Source organism: Rhinolophus hipposideros (assembly GCF_964194185.1).
Source record: "Rhinolophus hipposideros genome assembly, chromosome: 11".
NCBI classification, from domain to species: Eukaryota; Metazoa; Chordata; class Mammalia; order Chiroptera; family Rhinolophidae; genus Rhinolophus; species Rhinolophus hipposideros.
This window is the reverse complement of record NC_138057.1, coordinates 48,811,255-48,831,574: the sequence shown is the minus strand read 5'-3', so window position 1 is coordinate 48,831,574 and position 20,320 is coordinate 48,811,255. Positions and strand designations below refer to the sequence as shown.

Genomic DNA, 20,320 nt, shown 5'->3' with positions numbered 1-20,320 from the left:
CGGAGCCATGGAAAACCATTTTTTAAAAAGTTCTACAAGTGGTCCTGAACCACAGCTAGGGTTTGAATCACTATTTAAATTATCACTGTATCACCCGTAGAACCATTTGTTCTACTGAAAGATCATTCCATATAGTAAATCATTCATATTCATGTATACTTTCATAAAAATAAAGTGAGAATCGGCTCATTTCATTATATAGGTACCTCATCCTTTATTTTGTAGTTAGGTTCCTGAAAAGTCATTTGTAATTTTGGTGACTTTTGCTATAGATTTCCATTGTAAAATTGAATGTACTTTTTAATGGGAAGCTATTAAAGACCAAAGAAATTACTTGACTTAACCTGAGGGAAAAAACAACAACACAGTCCCCTGACGAGAAGGGATCATTTTTTTGGCACAATAATGATAAAACTTTGATTTAAAAAAATGCCATAAATACATATAGGCTGTACACATACACATCTTCCTCTGAAAAGTGAATTACCTGTTGCCTAGCATTTTAAGTTATATCCATGATAGCATTATTTTTCTAAAGTTCTAAAGGGATTATATTATTTTTAATGCTTTTTGTTTATAATGTGATGAGTATTCATATTGAAAAGTAACTTTATGTTGGAGGTCATTTTTATGATTTGGTTTATGGAAACATCTTTATAGTAAATTATACCTATGTGTGCTTTCTAAAAGTTGAGATGTTTACTTTAACTCTTTAGTATACTATCAGGTTTATAAATGTAAAACAAAGCTGGGCATTCCTTTTAGACTTTCACATTTTCAACATTTAAAAAATAGCAAATTGTATTTTCTGTACAAAATGTGAAATAATAATTCAGCAATTTTTTTTAACATGTTTTACAATTGACATGAAAAGAGTGGTTCTTAAGTTAAACAACATTCTATGCATCCTTCCCTATTAAATAAAATAAAATTAAGGCAAAAGCAGAGTCACCCTTTCCTATCGGACTTAAATACTGTTTTGCTTTTGTGTGTAGTTTTGCTTGTTTGTTTGTTTGTTTTAAGGAGGGTGCAGCTCACAGTGGCTCATGCTGGATTGTAACCAACTGAGCTAACTGGCCACCCCATTGTGTGTAGTTTTAATTGACGGTTCCATTTCTGAAATAGTAGTGTTTTGTTAATAACTTTCAAGAAATTTTACTTTATAATTTTCACTTGTTTAATTTATTTTAGATTGTTCTCTAAGATTATATGGGTCATCCTGTAGCCGATTGGGTTTCAAAAATTCGGATATAAACATTGACATTCAGTTTCCAGCCATTGTAAGTATAAAATGAAATGCTGAAATTTTCAGAGTCGTACAGAAATTTTTTTTCCCAAACGTGAGCTACATGTGAATATACTTTAGATATTTGAAACAGTTTAAGTGCAATGGTGACAGCTTTTTTCCTAAAATTTCTGGGGTTTTTTTATGTTCTTTTCTGCCTGTCTTCAATTTTAGAGCATTTCTTTTGACACTACAGCTTTTCCTACTTGCTTTACTTTATAGATGTTTCATACTTCAAGCACTGGTATTCTAACTATGTGAATCTAATGGGGTTATTTAGGTTCTGCTAACTTTAAAAGATTAAATTATCTTGGTAAAGTCAATTTTCCAATGGCAGAAAAGGTTTTTAGGTTTTAAGCAATATAGATATGTACACATTTATGACCTGAAAGCTTCATTCTCTTCCTGAGTTTCCTCTTTTATACACCGACTTTGTTAAAATAATTATGCTTTTGAAGAACCACACCTAGCCTAGCTTTCTGGTTTAAACATGATTCAGAAAGCTTTTGATGAGTCAGAATTTTAAAACTGGAAGGCACATTAGTAGATTATCCATTTATCCACTGTTGGTTCCCACAAACCCATTTGCAAATTGTTCGTATCCATCTACCTGGGTTGCTAGTTAAAAGTACAGATTCCTGGACCCTACTCCCAGATGTTCTGTTCAAACTCCCAGATGTTTGAATAGTTGATTTTACTATTCTTTTAAACTTAAATTCTGATTAGTAATTTACTGGTATAGCGGTTGTTTTGATCTTATGTCATGTATTCATTTAGCAAACAGAGTCTATGTTGTATGCCAGGCACTGTACTAGATACTAGAGGACAACATAATGATTCCTCCCTCATGGAACTCATATCTAATGGAGGAGAGAAGCAATTACATACATATATAATTAATTATAATGAGAGCTATGAAGGGAACAAGGTCTGTGCCAAAAAACAACAGGGATGTGCAGATACAGTAGTCATGAAACCCCCTTTGAAGAGATAACATTTAGGCTGGACTCTAAAAGATAAAAAAGAGTGGGAATGAAAGAGCTAAGAGTGTTTCAGGCAGAGGGAACAGCATTTGCAAACACCCTGAATCAATAAGGAGCTAAAGGGAGGATTGTATAGCTGTGATGAAGGGACCAAGAGAAAGAAGTGCATAAGATTAGAATAGAGAAGTGGGTTGGGGACCAACATTCAGGATCGTAGACCATGGTAAAGAATTTCATCTAAGGGCAGTAAGAATCCATTGAGAGTTTTAAGGAGGGCCCGGACTAGATCTAATTCATGATTTTAAATGGACCAAGGATTGAAGCCAAGACTAAAATGGAGACTGAGTACGTGATCTGTTGAAGTAGTCTTATAGAGTGAGAGGTAACATTGTTCAGTTTGACAATTGCTAGCCACAACTTTGAGATTTGCTGAGAGGCTAATTACCTCAGGAATTGGTTAATTAGGAATTAACCATGTAGTAGTTCTGTCCCACACTCATCCTCATTTGGTGCTCATCTCTCTTTTCTGACTAACCTGTGCACACACCATAATGACTAATTTCTTCACTCTGGTAGCAATGTGCTTTCTAATTTGGAAAAGCAATTTAGATAACTTCAGATGACTGTGTTATCTCAGTGAAGCAAAAGTACTTATGGATTATTTGATGTGTTTATTGATTTATTTTCTAGATGTCTCAACCAGATGTTCTCTTACTTGTTCAGGAATGTTTAAAGAACAGTGGTAAGGCTAAATTCTTTCCACACTTTGTTCTTAAATGTATGTTTTGTCTATAATTTGAATATATCGTTTCTGAAACTTTGAAAATAGGAAGTCATGTTTTTAAATTTATTTATATGAGTAATATCCAAACAAAAACCAGAGTGGGGCCGGCCCGGTGGCTCAGGCGGTTGGAGCTCCGTGCTCCTAACTCCGAAGGCTGCCGGTTCGATTCCCACATGGGCTACTGGGCTCTCCACCACAAGGTTGCTGGTTCAACTCCTCGAGTCCCGCAAGGGATGGTGGGCTCCGCCCCCTGCAACTAAGATTGAACACGGCACCTTGAGCTGAGCTGCCTCCAGGATGGCTCAGTTGGTTGGAGCGCGTCCTCTCAACCACAAGGTTGCCTGTTCGACTCCCTCCAAGGGATGGTGGGCTGTGCCCCCTCCAACTCGCTACGGCAACTAGACCTAGAGCTGAGCTGCGCCCTCCACAACTAAGACTGAAAGGACAACAAATTGACTTGGAAAAATGTCCTGGAAGTACACACTGTTCCCCAATAAAGTCCTGTTCCCCTTCCCCGATAAAATTAAAAAAAAAAAAATCCAGAGTGAATGCCCATGAACTATTAGCAAGTTAGAGTCCTATTAGTTGTTTTACTATGCAGAATAAGCATTTTAGCTTGATGATAATATCACAATTTATAAAGGTTAAGTGAGTCCTAGACCAAGACTAAAAAGACACAAAATATGTAAAATTTATTCTTGAGGGTAAAACTAAAGGAAAATATGCTTTATTTAGTGGTTTAAGATAATACTTGAGAAGTGGTAAATAGTTGTGACCCAACCCTGATTCAACAAATAATTGTTTCCAGGTAGATTTGTCAGTTGTCTAAGTAATGTCCCACTTGGAGCTTTATGGCTTTTTATACTTTCCAGAGGCCTCATCAAACTATCTCATCTCTTGAATTAGTCTTTCCCATCCTTTTTGTTGAATTAAATATATAAACATATTTTCTTCTCTTATAGTTGGTATGTTGTTAGACCCCAAATATTTTTAGTAGCTTTTGCAGCAATTTTGTTTGAATGTCCTATCCATGTTTCTAATTATGTTATTCATATAATATTTAAATATTCTTATTCAGTAATGTAGTCATTTCTAATCAAACATTGGTTTTGCAAAATAAGGATTTTAAATTAATGTAATTATTTGCTTCTTAAATATAATACTTTCTTACTTTTCAAGTCTCAGAACTTTACTTAGTAATGATCTTTAAAAGGGCCAAACAGATAAGCCACAACTCGTACTTTACCTAGTTCTGTTTTTAAACAAAGGTTTAATTAACCTACTTAATAGTTTTTTCTTTTTTCCTCAGATTCTTTTATTGATGTTGATGCAGATTTCCATGCTAGGGTGCCAGTGGTGGTGTGCAGAGAGAAGCAAAGGTGTGTTTCTTTAAGCTGTTTATATATTAAATATCAACTTGCCAAAAGCACTGTATTTCACTAAATTTTAATGTCCAATTTCTAGATTATAAAATCCTTATGTGGCTAATTTCACGGATTTGCTGTTCTTTTGCAATCGATGCAAAAGAAAACTTTTATTTTTAAAAGAATAAAATCACTAAAAGGAAAAAATATAGGAAGGAAGCATTTTGACCCATTTCAACATGATAAACAACTTTATCAAATAGTTAACTTGCTCTGATCACCTTTATTTCCTATTCTTCTTTGCAGCATGTTTAGCAGTGCTAAATAACAACTAGTATGATTTCACCCATGTATCTCCTCCTCCATCTGGATATATTACTATCAAGATAATATATAGGCTGTAATGATTTTTTTTTAATTAAAGTTTATTGGGATGACAATTGTTAGTAAAGTTACATAGATTTCAGGTGTACAATTCTATATTACATCATCTACAAATCACATTGTGTGTTCACCACCCAGAGTCAGTTCTTCCATTACCATATATTTGATCCCCTTTATCCTCATCTACCACCCCGCTCCCCCCTTACCCTTTGGTAACAACTAAACTATTGTCTGTGTCTATGTGTTTTTGTTTCTCATTTGCTTGTCTTGTTCTGTTGTTGTTTTTGGTTTATATACCACATACCAGTAAAATCATATGGTTCTCTGCTTTTTCAGTCTGACTTATTTCGCTTAGCATGTAATGATTCTTTATTAGGCAGATTCTTCTAACTCTTGGGAAAACTCTTTTACAAACATGAATTAATGCTCCCATTTGAAACATTTCACAGTATTTCCTTATTTTCATTTTTCTCCAAAATAGTTTTAATATATGAAAACACAAAGCTTTAGTTCTGAAATTTAGAATTTACTCAGAAAATAGTTGCCATATCTTTTTTAAATTAAAAAAAATCCAATTTCTTAAATGACCCATAATGATTTAGTGAGTTTTACTTGATTTTCATTTTTAAGGTATTTATTTTCCATATAAATTCGTTGTTGACATAAAAGATACCTGATACATATATAACACTTTTTTATCTTTGTCTTTTTCCTTTCAATTCTCACCTCCCACCCCTACCAGTGGTCTTGTTTGTAAAGTGAGTGCAGGAAATGAAAATGCTTGTCTGACAACAAATCATTTAACTGCCCTTGGAAAACTAGAATCAAAGCTGGTTCCTTTGGTGATTGCATTTAGGTACTGGGCAAAGGTAGGTTTGAGTTCTTTAAATGTATGAATATGAGGTGCGATCAAACAATATGGTGAATGTCTAAATTTAAAAAAAAATTTATTACACAGTGCCATTAATCCCCCTCAAAATACTCCCCCTCGCTTCAAACACACTTATCCCATTGTTCTTGCCACTTTCTGAAGCACTTCTGGAAGCTCTCTTTTGTGAGTGTCTTCAGTTGCGCTGGCATGGGTGCATCTGTGTATCCTGAATCCATTCAAAACGTTTTCCTGTCATGGTCATTTTGACTTTGGGGAAGAGCCAGAAGTCGCTCGGTGCCAGATCTTGTGAATAAGGTGGATGAGGACACACCATGATGTTTTTATTTAACAGAAATTGCCTTACCAGAAGCGATGTGTGACATGGAGTGTTGTCATGATGGAGGATGAAACTGTTTGCCTATTTCATGTTAATGCATTTTTCTTGATTCACTTTAATTAGAACACCTTCTCTCAACAATAGCTCACATCCGACTGACCGAACCAAATAAGTTCACATAATTATTAAGATTTCATGTGCTGCTTCCCGTATTGAAGATCCCTGCCTTTTTGTTGGATGGCACTCAACAGCAGCATTTACTGTATTTTTTGATCCTATCTCATACATTCTGTGTATGCATAAGCAGTATGCGTTGATTTTTGCATGATTAATTTAATCTTGAACGTTTGGCTGTGTATTTATAGACATCAAGAGCGTAGGCATTGAGTATTGGAATAAAAATATTAATGTGGACAGAAAGGGAAATTCAGTGTTTCTATTTCACTATAACAGTATTGCTCAAAAAATCAAAATGATTTGTAACGTTTATTAAAAATCAGATTTATGGGCCAAATCCCAGAGGACATGGCCCAAGAATTTACATTTTAACTGGTTTCCGGAAGTGATTCTTAGGCAAAGGAAAGTTTGAAATAAAGCTTCGTTTCCAATAATCCACCTAGAGACTCCAAAAAATGAAAGCCACTGTCTTATCGTGCTCACATTTCCATAATGTTTTAAATATAGCAGCATGCCAATTGAAATGCTATAATAAACATTACTCCAAAAATGTAAGGTTCCATCATGATTATAAATTTCAGATTCTGTGAGATGCTTTATAGAGAAAAACCAAAGCTTTCCTGATTAAGATATGGCAATAACAATACATAGTTCGTATTGCTTGAGTCCAGGTTAAACAGAATGCCCCACTCTTAACTGATAGTCACAATATGCCATCCTTTGAAAGCTGTCTCTTGCTTTATCACTAAATAGGCCATGCTTTTTAAGTTGCTTCTGTTAGTGCTGATGAATTTGCCCAGATTCTCTTTCCTGATCACGGATGTGGTCAAAGCATGCGTTTTCAGGGCAGTAGGTTAGGATGATGGGACCATTAAACTGAGCAAAGCCAGTTATCTTGCACTTGAAATCAAACCATCATTTTGACTCCACTAGCAAGTGCTTTAAATAAGTGAATGGATTTATTGGGGATGTCAAAACTGAAACAAATATTATTTTAGGGCCCTTCAGAGTAAGTTTAATTAACAAGATTAAACGTTTGAAATTGAAGGTGTTATTCAAAACTTCAATGTGTGTTTGCTCCAAAAGTATGAGGAAGTTTTACATTTTGTCACTGGTGTTTTATTCTGAGCAGCAAATGATGTAATACAAGGAAATGAAGTTACAGATTTTAAACCAAATTGTGTAAATGACAGGTTGTTACCAAAGAATGCTTATCCTCTTTTCTCTCATTTGTAGCTTTGCAGTATAGATCGCCCTGAAGAAGGAGGTTTGCCACCGTATGTGTTTGCCCTGATGACCGTTTTCTTTCTTCAGCAGAGGAAAGAACCCCTTCTGCCTGTTTATCTAGGATCATGGGTATAAAACTGTTTTTGCTTATTTATCAGAGATTGATTTTATTACAGCTCCACAATCCCTTATGTATAATTATGTATAATTTCAAAATCTGAAAACCTAACCAGAACTGACATGAATTTATTTATTCTAGTAGTGTGAACATTCATACCTTTCTGCCGAAATGTTAATGTATTTGTTTATAAGATGCTGCCCTATGCTCTGCTAAGGAGAACTTTTCTAAACTGAAAAAAACTCTTAACATGCAAAACACTTATGATCCTGAGGGTTCCAAACAAGAGAATGTGAACATGTATTAAATTTATCATTTGGTACACACTTTCTTTGGGTAGAGTTCTATAATTTGATACTTGAATTTGATACATATTACCTACAGATAGGCTGGTGGAAGTGTTTGGTTCACTGAAATGTTTTTTTGTGTTTCTAGTCTTTTAGTTCTCTTACTTCCCCCATTTCCCATGAAACAAAAGAAAATATGTGTTGAAGTTTTGAGATTGCTACATATACTACAAGATGCAAAACTTAGTAGTCAACTCTTGAATAATACTTTGGTATTATCTTTAAAATGAATTCAACTTCAGTAATGTGACAACTATTTCTTTCTGGATAAAGTTTAGTTGATGTATTCATATAATGAGATTTAAGAATAAGCCATCTCCAAGTCAAAATTATATTATTCTCATCTTGGAAACCTCACTTTTAATCCCTAGGTATTTATCTTGATAAAATAAAACTTACGTGTACATTTAAACTTTATAGAAAGTCTCACTTGGTGGAAAGTGAACTTTGGCACTTTGGGTATTTTAACAACCTTTCTTCTTACTATGTGCAGGATTTTCATTATTTAAGGAGCATGTTCCAGAGCAGTAGTTCTTAATAATGGGTACATACCAAAAAATATGATTATAGGGAATTTTTTTTAATACTTAATAGATTGAGAATTAAGCGGTGTCCTTTATCTACTAGGCCTTAGGAATAAAAACTAAAGTAGAATCAGCCTCTTATAAACTTTGTCCTGGGGTAAGGGATGGCAGTCTGCTGTGTGCCCCAGCTGCCTAGAGGAAGTTCTCTTTGTGTTTGTGATACTGAAATGAAAGAATTCAGGGCCTTGAGAAGGTATCTCTGCTAGACTGCTCTCCTAGTAGAATAAGTGAGAGTACAAAGTCAACCCTTAGTTGATAAATAACCATTTCTGTCAGACCTAAGTAGGAGTCTGTGAAAGTCTGAATGACTCCCCCAGTTAAGCAGTTTCCCCCAATTTGCTCCAATTAAGCAATGAATTAAGCAGTTCATTGGGGGAAAGGAAAGTCTTTTTAATAATTGGTGTTGAAAACCCAGATATCCATAGGAAAAAAATGATACCCCACACAACATACCCCTAAATTAACTCAGATTGAACCAAACATACCCCTAAATTAACTCAAAATGAACCAAAGACATAAATGTAATAGTTAAAACTGTAAAACTCCAAGAAGAAAACCTAGAGAAAAATCTTTGCAGCCTGGGGATAGGTAAGGATTTATTAGGTAGAACCCTAAGAAGTGCAAACCGTATCAATAGAGAAAAATATTGATAACCTCTTTAGAACTTACTCTATAAAATCATCAATAAAATAAAAACGTAAGCCACAATGAAGAAAAATACTGAATATATACATCTAACAAACAGTCACCACACCTGGTATTTTCCAGAGTGTTTTCTATAAAAGAGTGGTTCATTCTTTCAATCAGTAAGTATGTCCTTACTGAACATTTACCTGTGCTGGGCACTATTCTAGATGCTAAAGTTAGAGCAGTGAACAAAACAGCATCCTTTTCCTCGAGTTTAATATATCCAGTAAGGTGAAAAAGATAAGTACATATCAAGTGGTGGTAATTTCTCTGAGGGAAAATAAATCAGGGGAAGAAGGGCAGAAAGTGAAAAGGAAGGAATTATTTTGAGGAAAAGATATTTGAGCAGAGCCTGAATGCAGTGAGGGAGAGTGGTCTATCTGATTATTAGGGGGAAGAACCTTCCAAGCAGAGGGAGTAGCAGATGTCAACTATGAGCCAGGAAAATAGAAAAGATGGGTTAGAGAAAAAGCAAAAGACCAGATTGCATGGGCCCTCTCTGGGCCCTGAAAAAGATTGAACTTCATCCTGAGTGGGAAGTCATTATCAGGGGAACAACGTGATGTCTTTTGTTTTAGAAAGATTACTCTGCTAAACCAAAGGATTAGTCCATTTCATGTGGAAATACATTTGGGAAGTGGGATACCACATCTACACCTCACCGCACAATTCATTATGTACATTAACCTGTTTAAAGGCTATCCCATTGTACAATATAGAAACCTGCTCAACTTTGTTCCACACTTTTTAGACCTTTTGAGCCCAGACTGTTTTCTTTAGCAATTTGCATCTCAACGATATCAGTAGAAATAAATCTCTTACATTTATTGAGCATTTACTACATGCCATATCCTGTGTCTGAATTCTTTGTATTCGTTATTTCATGTCACAACTATCTCATGAAGGAGGTTCTAGTGTCACCCTAGCATCATCCCTTTTTACAGAAATCTGAGGCCTAAAGAAAGTACCTTACTGAAGGTCTCACAGTTAGTACATGAGGGAGCTGAGATTTGATCTTAGGCAGTTTTACTACAGAACCCATGGGCCTAGGCCTAGGCCATGTTGCCTTCTCTTAGACTATTTACTAAAGAATTCTTTCACAAAATCATTTCTTTTGCAAGTCAAAACCACCTTTTTTAGTTTAAAAACTATGTTTAAATTTACAGATGTCTCAGAGGTATTCCATAAGTGATACCTTGTATATTTTCAATGAACTGTATGTTATCTTGTCATTTCTGCCAGGATTAATATGCTCCAATTGATGTAAATTGTTTCTACCTTATGATAATGTGTGTCTAATTTTTCCTAGATTGAAGGATTCTCGTTAAGTAAACTAGGCAACTTCAACCTTACAGACATTCAGAAAGACGCTGTGGTCTGGGAATACACTGATAATTGCACTGGGGATGCAGACACAGCAAAAGAAGAGGCACCAAAAGAAATACCTGTTAAAAGGGGACAGGTTTGTTCTCTGTGATTTCTAATTTTACCATCTAGTTTTAATTCAGTTATTAAATGTAGAGTTTATGAGTTAATCTTTCCTCCTCTCTTCTTTCCTCAGCTATCTTAACTATTTCATGAATGTTTCATTTCCTATTCTATTCAGTCCTTTGAATAGACAAGTAATGAGAAAAGGTAAAATTCAGATTATTGGATCCAGTTATTTATGTAGTTCTTCTGTATGCAGGGTCCTGTGAAAGATACTGAAAATTCAAAGATAAATCCCTCGCCTGAAAGAGCTTAGATGGTATTGTGAGGTTTAAATATAGGAAAAGTTAAATTAACCTCAAATTACTAAAATAACAATGAATAAGTGTGTGCTTTAATGAACTTGTCCCCATTCATATCATTACTGCGTTTCCCCAAAAATAAGACCTAGCTGGACAGTCAGCTCTAATGCGTCTGTTGGAGCAAAAATTTATTTGAGACCCGGTTTTATAGTAAATTAAGACTGGGTCTTGTAATATAATATAATATATTACATAATTTAATATTGTATTATATAATATATATATAATATAATATACGACGGGTCTTACATTAATTTTTGCTCCAAAATACACATTAGAGCTGATTGTCCAGCTAGGTCTTATTTTTGGGGAAACATGGTAGGTGTGGGCAGGGGGTATAATACACAAAGAAAGAATTGCCATTTGAATTTCAAACAGAAACCTGAGCAGTGTAATTATACTAGTAATGACTAGGATTATGCCCCAAATTGGTGAATGGGTCCTGACCTCCCGACCTTCCTTACCCCTTTGGAGTGAAATGACAATAATATCCACAAAATATTTCTGAGAGTAGGGTTTTAATCCCAGCTGCACTTAAATAACTCATGTCACTCTTCTAGTCTATTTCTAAAATGAGAAGATAGTGGTGAATCATAGATCTGCCGGTGTGTTTTCTAGAATCCTTGAGAGTGGAAAAGGGAGGTGGTGCCTCTCTCCCACCAGAACAGCACCACTTTTGTCTGTTTTCTGTTTGGGATTCCAGTGGTGGATAAGTGCACAGGCTATGGAGCTACAATATGGGAATTTGTATCCCAGCTTTCCCACTTCCTAGCTTGTGTGTTCTTGGGCAAGTGACTTAATCTTTCTGTGCCCTAGTTTCCTCACCTATTAATGGGGATGATATTGTACCTCTCATAGGGTCATTGATTTATAGAATGCTTAACTCAGTGCCGAAAAAGAAAGTGTTCTCTACTTTAAAAAAGAACCATAACCAAAAAACAGCTTAAGTACCACTTGTGTATAGGTCATAGGTCCCTTAAGTTCCATGTTGTAATATTATCAAGTCATTTCAGTGAGATGCTTAACATTCCCTAGTAATGTTCAATATGGCTTATGGTAAAGAGGTAAAATTTAGTGAGGCTTTCAGTTTCTTGGGGTTTCTTTGTGTCCTCAACTACAGTGTTTGGGACCTAGATAACTTCCATTTCCAATCAGGTCTGCCTTGTAAATCCACCCAAAGACTTTGTCTTATTTGACAGACGCTTTGTGTTTGAGATTTAGTAGTTAATACAACACCATACCACTTGTTTTGAAGCTCGATATAATAAAGTGCAATTGGAAACAAATTTGTGTATTTTAAAAGGAAAAGCTATTTCAGTAAGTCCAATTAAATACTTTATCTTTACATTTTTATGCTACTTGGAGAGATTCATCATGCTGCCACTTCTGAAATTTGTGAGATCTAGACACTGTAGAAATTGCATGGTGTGGTGACAGAGCACTGTACTGGGACGGGAGACATTGTTCTCATGCTGCCACGGACAAGCAGTGGGACTTTTGACAAGTCATGTCAACTCTTTGCGCTTCAGTTCCTTCTCTTGTGACCTCCCTAAGTTGAACTAGAGCACCTTACAGTTGTGACATGTTTCAAGGATAAATGGATTTCTTGTACTTAAAAAGCTATATATACCAAGTGAAAAAATAATACAGAGAGCAACCAAGTCTACTAGATGCTTTCCCTTGTTTCTGATTTAATCCTCGTAACTATCCTGTGTTATAGGTGGTATCATCCCTACTCTGCAGATAATGATAGCGACCATTTTTTGAACATGTGTGCCAGGCACTGTGCTAAGCTCTTTACAGACACTCTCTCACTCAGTCCTCCCAACAACCCTATGAGGTGGGTACTGTGATCCCCATTGTTCAGATGAGGAAACTGAGGCTTAGACAGCTTTTATACCTTGACCAGGATCATACGCAGCTAGTACATAGCAGAGTTGGTTTTTAGACCTAAGCATGTCCCATTCCAAAACCACTACTCTTAGCCACTGTGCTGTACTGCCAACTGAGAATGAAGCTAAATCACAGAGCAGTTGAGAATCTATCAAGTGGCAGAATTAGTACTGGACCATTTTTTGTTTTTCTATTCTAACTCTTATGCACTTTCCAATATAGTACATCACAGTATGTTCCAACTTGTCAAGTCTGTGAATGTACAACTAGTATTAATTTCTAATAATCAAGAGTTATTGGACTTTAAAATTAATTTTAAATCACTGGCCAATTCAATGAGCGAATGCACCTTCTCAGAGAAGTGAGAGGAGTCTTTTTCCTTTTGCTCCATACCTTTAGCTGCCACTCATCTGTGTGTATGGGTGTGTAACTGTAAAGGCGCCCTCCGGCGGCAGAAACAGGGAGAGCTCAGTGCCAAGAATAGTAGAAATCAGTGCACAGCTCTCTCTCCACCTGTCATTAAGACTTCAAAATTAGCAGTGCTGCCTGATTACATACAACTGCCTGTCTATTTCTATAATAATGACTAGATTTAAAAATATTCTAATCCCAGAAGTGCAGTGAAAGAATGCTATTTTCCCACATGCGAAACAACCTAGAATGTGATTTATCTAAATGGATTGTCAACTTCATATCTTTGCTAAGGTTTTTCAGATTTTTAAAAATTTGGTGCTTGAATCATCTCTAATTTTTCAGATTGTGTGACATCTGAAATAACCTGTGTGTTTTCTCTTTGCTATTAATAGGTATCATTAATATTTGATTTAAAACACCAGCCTTCAGTACCAGTTGGGCAGCTCTGGGTGGAATTGCTTCGATTCTATGCTTTAGAATTTAATTTGGCTGATTTAGTGATAAGTATCCGAGTCAAAGAATTGGTATCTCGTGAATCAAAGGATTGGCCCAAAAAGCGCATTGCCATTGAAGGTATCTGAAAATGTTTATCTTTAATTCCTTTTTTTTTTTAAGGTTCCAGTCTAACAGCATGCTTTTTATTTCAGTCTCTTTTCAGCTCCTACATGTAAGGTAGGCCTGACCCCAAAAGTGAAATAAATAATTAGAATCTTGTATGCGTTACAGTGGATCATTCCAAGGGACCAAACTGTTCATTTCAGGTTTTTTAAATGCAGCAATAAAACGTCTTAATTACTTAAGCAACTAAAATAATGGCTGACTGAGTCCTTGCTTTTTTTGTAAATTGCTTAACAACTTAGACCTTTAAAACGTTTTGTCCCAGTGATGTGTGAATCCCCCTTTCCTCTTTTACTATTCTCATTTCTGAACTTTCAGTTTCAGTCCTTTCATGGATTATTGTTAATGTTGAGTTTTGTGAAGGCTGAGGAAAATAGTTTTTCTCGTGAAAAATAACGTTGTCTGTTGGATTCCTCACCATAGAAAGGATAGTTATTTTTGGAATATCTGCAATAGTATTTAGAACTTATTCATAAAAACACTTTTTCTAGTGAAGGCTCATTTAACTGAAACCACTGTATAGAAGACAAATAGACGTCGCTCTTCTCAGCTTTTCAAAGTCAGAAGGTTGAATGAAACTCCTATAGAAATCTTAATTCTCCTCCTTCAAATAATTTAAAGAACCTCCTCAATGGAATTCTCTGATTTTTGCTTGATTTTTTTTTCAAGCTTTATATTGCATAAGAGGGTTTTTTGCATTTTGCATAAATTCTGTGTGCAGTCATGGGGATCTCACATTTTTAAACCCTCCCCTGCAGTTTCTCTGGCTCAGCTCTTCTGGCCAATTGCCTAACCTGCTGGAGTTCTAGGGGAGGAGAAAAGATTGAGAGAAGTGGTGTCTCTTCCTGGTGCCTCCCTCTCGCCCCTGAATTCAGTCCAGCCAGTTCAGTGATGGGGCTTCCCAGGGCAGAAGAGTGGAGGTAAGCTCTACAAACCACAGGGCCTGACTGAGTGGGGAGGCAGAGCACTCAGCAGAGCCTGGTGGGAAGCCCTCACTTCCCCAGGGCACAAGAGCTGCACTGATGATATCTTTTTTTACCTCCAGAGTCACAGGACAAAATAGGGAAGGGGTACTGGTTCTGAATGGAATGGGTTCTCTATAGAGCAGACATTTAAGAAAACATTTCCTTTTGTTCTTAAACTGTATCTTCTTACTCCCCATCCTCAATTTTTTAAAAGCATGTAAGACACATGCTAAATTTTACTATTTATCTGTTGTCTATTTTTTTAATCAATAGGCTTAATTTTTAAAACATGAAATACAAATGTATGCAGTAGTGGACTTTTTTTGTTTTTTGTTACAGATCCCTACTCTGTTAAAAGAAATGTGGCAAGGACCCTAAATAATCAACCGGTGTTTGAATATATACTTCATTGTTTAAGGACAACGTATAAATATTTTGCTCTTCCACACAGAAATACAAAATCCGGCCTTCCAAAGCCTCTGAGTACTGTTGCATGTATTTTGGAACATTCTAAAGAAGTAACAAAGCATGATTCAGATGTACAAGCAAAAAATGATAAATTTGAAAACTCAGTTTTGGCTCGAGGTCCCAGTGCTGCCAGTTCAGCTGCAAACCCCTGCAAGGTACAGGCACTTACTTGTAAAGAGACTGCCGAAAGCTTTGGAAGCCCATCATCGGAGGAAACAAGAAACACACACATCACTGTACACGTGGAAAATTCAGACTGTATCAAGGCAGAGGTCAATTATGATGACCATGAAGATGGGAAAGTACACCATCAAGAAACAGGAAGTAAAACTGAGAAAGAAAAACTTGGAAGGGAGGATCAGCATCCTGTGACTGCTGAGAATCAAGGTTTTAGCAATAGCAAACATGGAGAACCCGTCATCTCTGGCAACACACAAAATGTTAAGACAGACAGCAGTTTGGATTTAGAAGACTTCCAAAATCCTACCAGTGAAGAGTGCGATGGACTTGCTGCTTTGGATAACAAGGCTGATGTGGATGAAGGAAGCATAGAAGGCGCTGATGAGCCAGAAGATGCTCTAAGCCACTTTGCCCCTTCAAGCCCGGGACAGGCATCGAGAGCCATTCACTCTGATGAAGAGGAGGAGGAGGACGACGAAGAACCCAGGCTGTCCATTCCCCAAAGGGAAGATGAGGACGACATTGCTCATGACAATGAGTTAGACAACGCCTGCACTGGATCAGGGGATGAGGATGCCCTGTCTGAAGAGGATGAGGAAGTAGGCGGGTCTCCTGAGTATGAAGATTTGAAAGAATCTGGAAAAGATATAAATGGAGCACTAGGAATGGAACTTAATAAAATCAGTCTTAAGGAAGAAAATGTGCTCGAGGAAAATTCAACCGTGGGTCTGTCTGATTTCTTCTATGAATTTAGTAAATTCACCTTCACCAAAGGCAAGGTGGGTAATCAGTGCCACTCTTAGACATAGAACTGGGAGACTTGAAACAGTTGTAATGCACGTAATTTCAATTTTGTATACTAGAACAGGGCTCTCCCGGTTTATTCCAGTACAACCAACCACCTAGTACACCTCCCTCCTTAGACTCATGGGAATTTGCACAGGAGACGCAGAATACTGCTGGTAATGAGAATAAGTGCCTTCTCTTTGAGTGTGCCATCAGGATGTCCCCGTGGCAGATAGTTTTGGAGTGGCTGCACATTATATTTCCATTCCTTTGGAAAGTGGAGAGTGTACTTTCAAAAAACGATTCAAGATCCCTTTCTGGAAAATAAAGTTTTATCTTAAATCTTGTTTTGCTTTGCCATCTTCCTGCAGTCTCCAACAGTAGTGTGCAGTTTATGCAAACGAGAGGGTCATCTAAAGAAGGACTGTCCTGAAGACTTCAAAAGAATCCAGCTGGAACCCTTGCCACCATTAACACCCAAATTTTTACATATCCTAGATCAAGTTTGCATGCAGTGTTATAGTAAGTCATTAATGTTTCTTTTGATTTGTGAAAATAATACATTGACATTTTCTCAAGAGTCATTGGAATCACTAACCTGTTAGCCCCATTATAGGGACTAAGTATTCTTCATTGTGTCTACAGTGTTCTATGTATCCTGTTCCATTTGGGACATGCAGTAATTGTTCAAGAAAGACAAGGAGGAAGGATCTTTTAAATCTTAAGATTAGAGTACTATCATTTCCCAAAAGGTGTTGCTTGAAATGTATTTCTAGGTGCAATTAGTAGTATTTTGGAACAAGAAGTGTTCCACAGATCAAGTAGGGAATAACTCTACCTACTGCCCTCCCCACCTCCAACCCCTCTAACTCTTAGAGATTCACAGGGTATATTCACATAATAAAGACTTCAAAGAAATGTTACAGTAAAGATTTATTTAACTATAATCCAACATTTCCAAAATTTGAGCATAGGATACTTTCAAATAACGCTAATTAGTAGTCTACATAGTAGCCCTTTAAGAAACACCACTTTGGGGAAGCATTGGTATACAGAAGTTTAAAGTTCTACAAAAAAAAAAAAAAAGGAGAGACATGCAACTGTTTAGAGTGGAAGAACTTGAGGCATCACATTGTACATCTTGGGGTGTATGTCTGTCAGAAAACACTTTTAACCAGTGGTTTATTTTTGAAACCTTTTTGGAGGTTATAAGCTATGAAAGGAAACTATAGGTTCTCCTTAGAAAAAAATTGTATATGCTCACGCTCTCAAACTTTTGTATTCAAACTCTGGGAGAGTTCCCTAAAGGCTGCCCTTATAGACCCCTGGGAATCTGTGAAACCAAGTACCCAGAACCTTGTTCAGATTAGTTTCTATTTCAGAAGCAGTTCTTAGTGATACAATTTTTTTTTAAGGCATTCTCTTTATTTAACATTGCTTATGCTGTCTACCAAGAAGACACAAAATTTAGGAGTTTTATTTTCTTAAGCCATTTAGGTTTTATTTTATGAAAATATTGTTTTTCAGAGAATGTGAACAATCTATGTTTCTCAATGTTTCTGTTTATTTTAAACAGAGGATTTTTCTCCAACTATTTTAGAAGAACAGGCACGTGAACATATTCGGCAAAACCTAGAAAGTTTCATAAGACAGGAGTTTCCAGGTAAATAACTTTTTACCTTTAAGAAAAGAAGGCTAGCATAAGTGTCCTTCAGAATGAGTACATGTGTTACAAGCACGTTAATTTTGAGAACAAGAATGTGACCTTGCAGCGATGGGGACGGCTTTCAGTTGTCTTATGACAGACCTAGGGTGGTCTTTGGGCTGCCCAATCCTAGTGTGCCAGCAGAGAAGACTGTTGTAGTGTAGGATTTCTCTTAGCAGATGCCACAAATTTCATTCAGTATTCTGTTTAGAGTCAAAAGTTCACACCTCTAAAAAGTGAATTTATTTAGAAAATAGTAAGCTTGCAGTATTAAGTATGTTGAGGTGATCCACATTTTCCTCGAAAATGTTCTTACGTTTCAGAATAAAGTGGCACTTAGTAGTCTGCAATGCCCTCTGTGTGTTTATTTAAAGTAAATTTTGACAGAAAATATAATAAATGACTAGTTAATGAGAGCATAATTATTGAGATTAATATACTCATAGTATAGTCGACTGGGTGTCTTTGATTCACGAAGAGGGCTGTTTTGATCCAAAAATTAAATGTACTAAAGGTAATTAGTGATTACTTTTATCCCTAACAGGAACAAAATTGAGCTTGTTTGGCTCCTCCAAAAATGGATTTGGGTTCAAACAGAGTGACCTTGACGTCTGTATGACAATTAATGGACTTGAAACTGCTGAGGTACCGTGACCACATAAACTTCCATTTGCTATGACAGTGTGATTTGACAGTTTTGACTAACAGTACAGCTTCGTATTTTCCAAATTTATCAGGGCATATCGTATGGAGTATGCCATTTGGCACGATCTATCATGCCAAATACAGTAACAAGTTTAAAGATGAATGTGAGGAATAGAAAGGTTTGTGCTTTCAACCTGTAGTACAAAGTGGATTTGAAAGTGACATTTGGGAATTCTAAAAAAGCCACACCAGCTTCTCCAGTGTCCCATTGGCATGGCCACCAGGCTGACTTAGATGCATACACCCACATAAGGTTTTCTGCAAAGTTTGTTAGCAGGCAGGCAATATCATACAATGATAAGATTGTAAAACTTGCAGTCCAGAGACCTAGATTCGAGACAGATTTAGTTTTATCAGTCCCTTCACATGTGCTCTTTGGTTGATAAAATGGAAATGATAATTCTGGTCCTCTTGCCTCAGGAGATAGTTATGCGTATCAGCTTGGATGTGTATGTGAAGAGTCAGCAAACTATGGCCACAGGTCAATTCAATCCACTGCCTGTTTTGTAAATACAGTTTTATTACAACACAGCTACAACCCTTCGTTTACTGCCGCTTTGCTTTCACTCTAACTGCAGAATTCAGTAGTTGCAACAGACCATATGGCCCTCAAAGTAGAAAAGGTTTGCCAGCCCTGATGAATATGAAGGCATTTATAAAATACAAAATACTGTGGAAAAGTGGAAAGTCTGAGACGTACTGAATCCTTACTCTGTTTAAACTTAACAACAGTCCAAATGCTATATATCCAGATGAGTGATTCTGCTGTTGCTCAGCATATTTTATGCTTTCTCTTAGTTTCGTCTTTTGAAGATGTATGTGATTTGGGGAAATAATCAAAAGTTATCTAGCCTGACTTTGGTGAATAAATTGGATAAGCAAGGTTGGGTCCGATATATAGAATGACCTGACCTGAGCTCTTAATTAAACTATAATGAATGTCTACCCAGAATGAGTTAGACGGCACAGAAGTGCCCTCTTACTGTATTTCCTCAAAAATAAGACCTAACTGGAAAATAAGCCCTAGCATGATTTTTTTCAGGATGACAAACCCTGAACATAAGCCCTAATGCATCTTTTGGAGCAAAACTTAGTATAAGACTCTGTCTTACTTCAGGGAAACACAGTATTTATTCTGGTACATAGGGTACTTCTTAGTGACATAATTACCTAGAGGGAAAAAATAAAGGTCTTTACTGGTTCAGAGACTTTTCTGGGGGCTCTGATTTCAGCCTTTGTTGAGCCTCTAAAAGCAATTAGTAAATAGGGTATATGGGGGTGGGGGGTTGTATCCTTAGGATATTTCCTATGAATACCAATTAATGCTCGCCTAAAAGGGAAAAATGTGTATAAAATGAGTTGAAATTAATTTCATTATTTCTGAAGATAATGGAAACTATAACCAGGTTTGGAACCGGTTTTCCATTTTTGATTCAGTAGTTTGTGCCATTTCTGTTGCAGGGGTTGGACTGTGTAAGAACTATTGAAGAATTGGCAAGAGTCCTCAAAAAACATTCAGGTAACTCTAAACATTGTATAAAAATATTTTTGTCTTTTTGATAAGTGTTTTCCATACTTAGAATTTAATGTCAATGAAAGTATAATGGCTTATTTATAATAGCATATTTGCGTTATTGGTGTCTTTTTA

General features: G+C 36.3%; 1 protein-coding gene across 7 annotated transcripts in view; it reads left to right on the top strand.

Moving 5' to 3' along the window:
* TUT7 (terminal uridylyl transferase 7) overlaps window positions 1-20,320 on the top strand; it is a 53,727-nt gene that overhangs the window by 8,915 nt on the left and 24,492 nt on the right. For all 7 annotated transcript variants that reach the window (XM_081066786.1, XM_081066784.1, XM_081066788.1 and 4 more), the window contains exons 6-17: window positions 1,192-1,280; window positions 2,959-3,010; window positions 4,362-4,431; window positions 5,543-5,669; window positions 7,422-7,541; window positions 10,458-10,610; window positions 13,638-13,818; window positions 15,168-16,255; window positions 16,634-16,784; window positions 17,839-17,925; window positions 18,512-18,612; window positions 20,134-20,191. In XM_081066786.1, coding sequence (XP_080922912.1) covers window positions 1,192-1,280; window positions 2,959-3,010; window positions 4,362-4,431; window positions 5,543-5,669; window positions 7,422-7,541; window positions 10,458-10,610; window positions 13,638-13,818; window positions 15,168-16,255; window positions 16,634-16,784; window positions 17,839-17,925; window positions 18,512-18,612; window positions 20,134-20,191 — 2,277 coding nt within the window. The remainder of the gene's footprint in view (window positions 1-1,191; window positions 1,281-2,958; window positions 3,011-4,361; window positions 4,432-5,542; window positions 5,670-7,421; window positions 7,542-10,457; window positions 10,611-13,637; window positions 13,819-15,167; window positions 16,256-16,633; window positions 16,785-17,838; window positions 17,926-18,511; window positions 18,613-20,133; window positions 20,192-20,320) is intronic.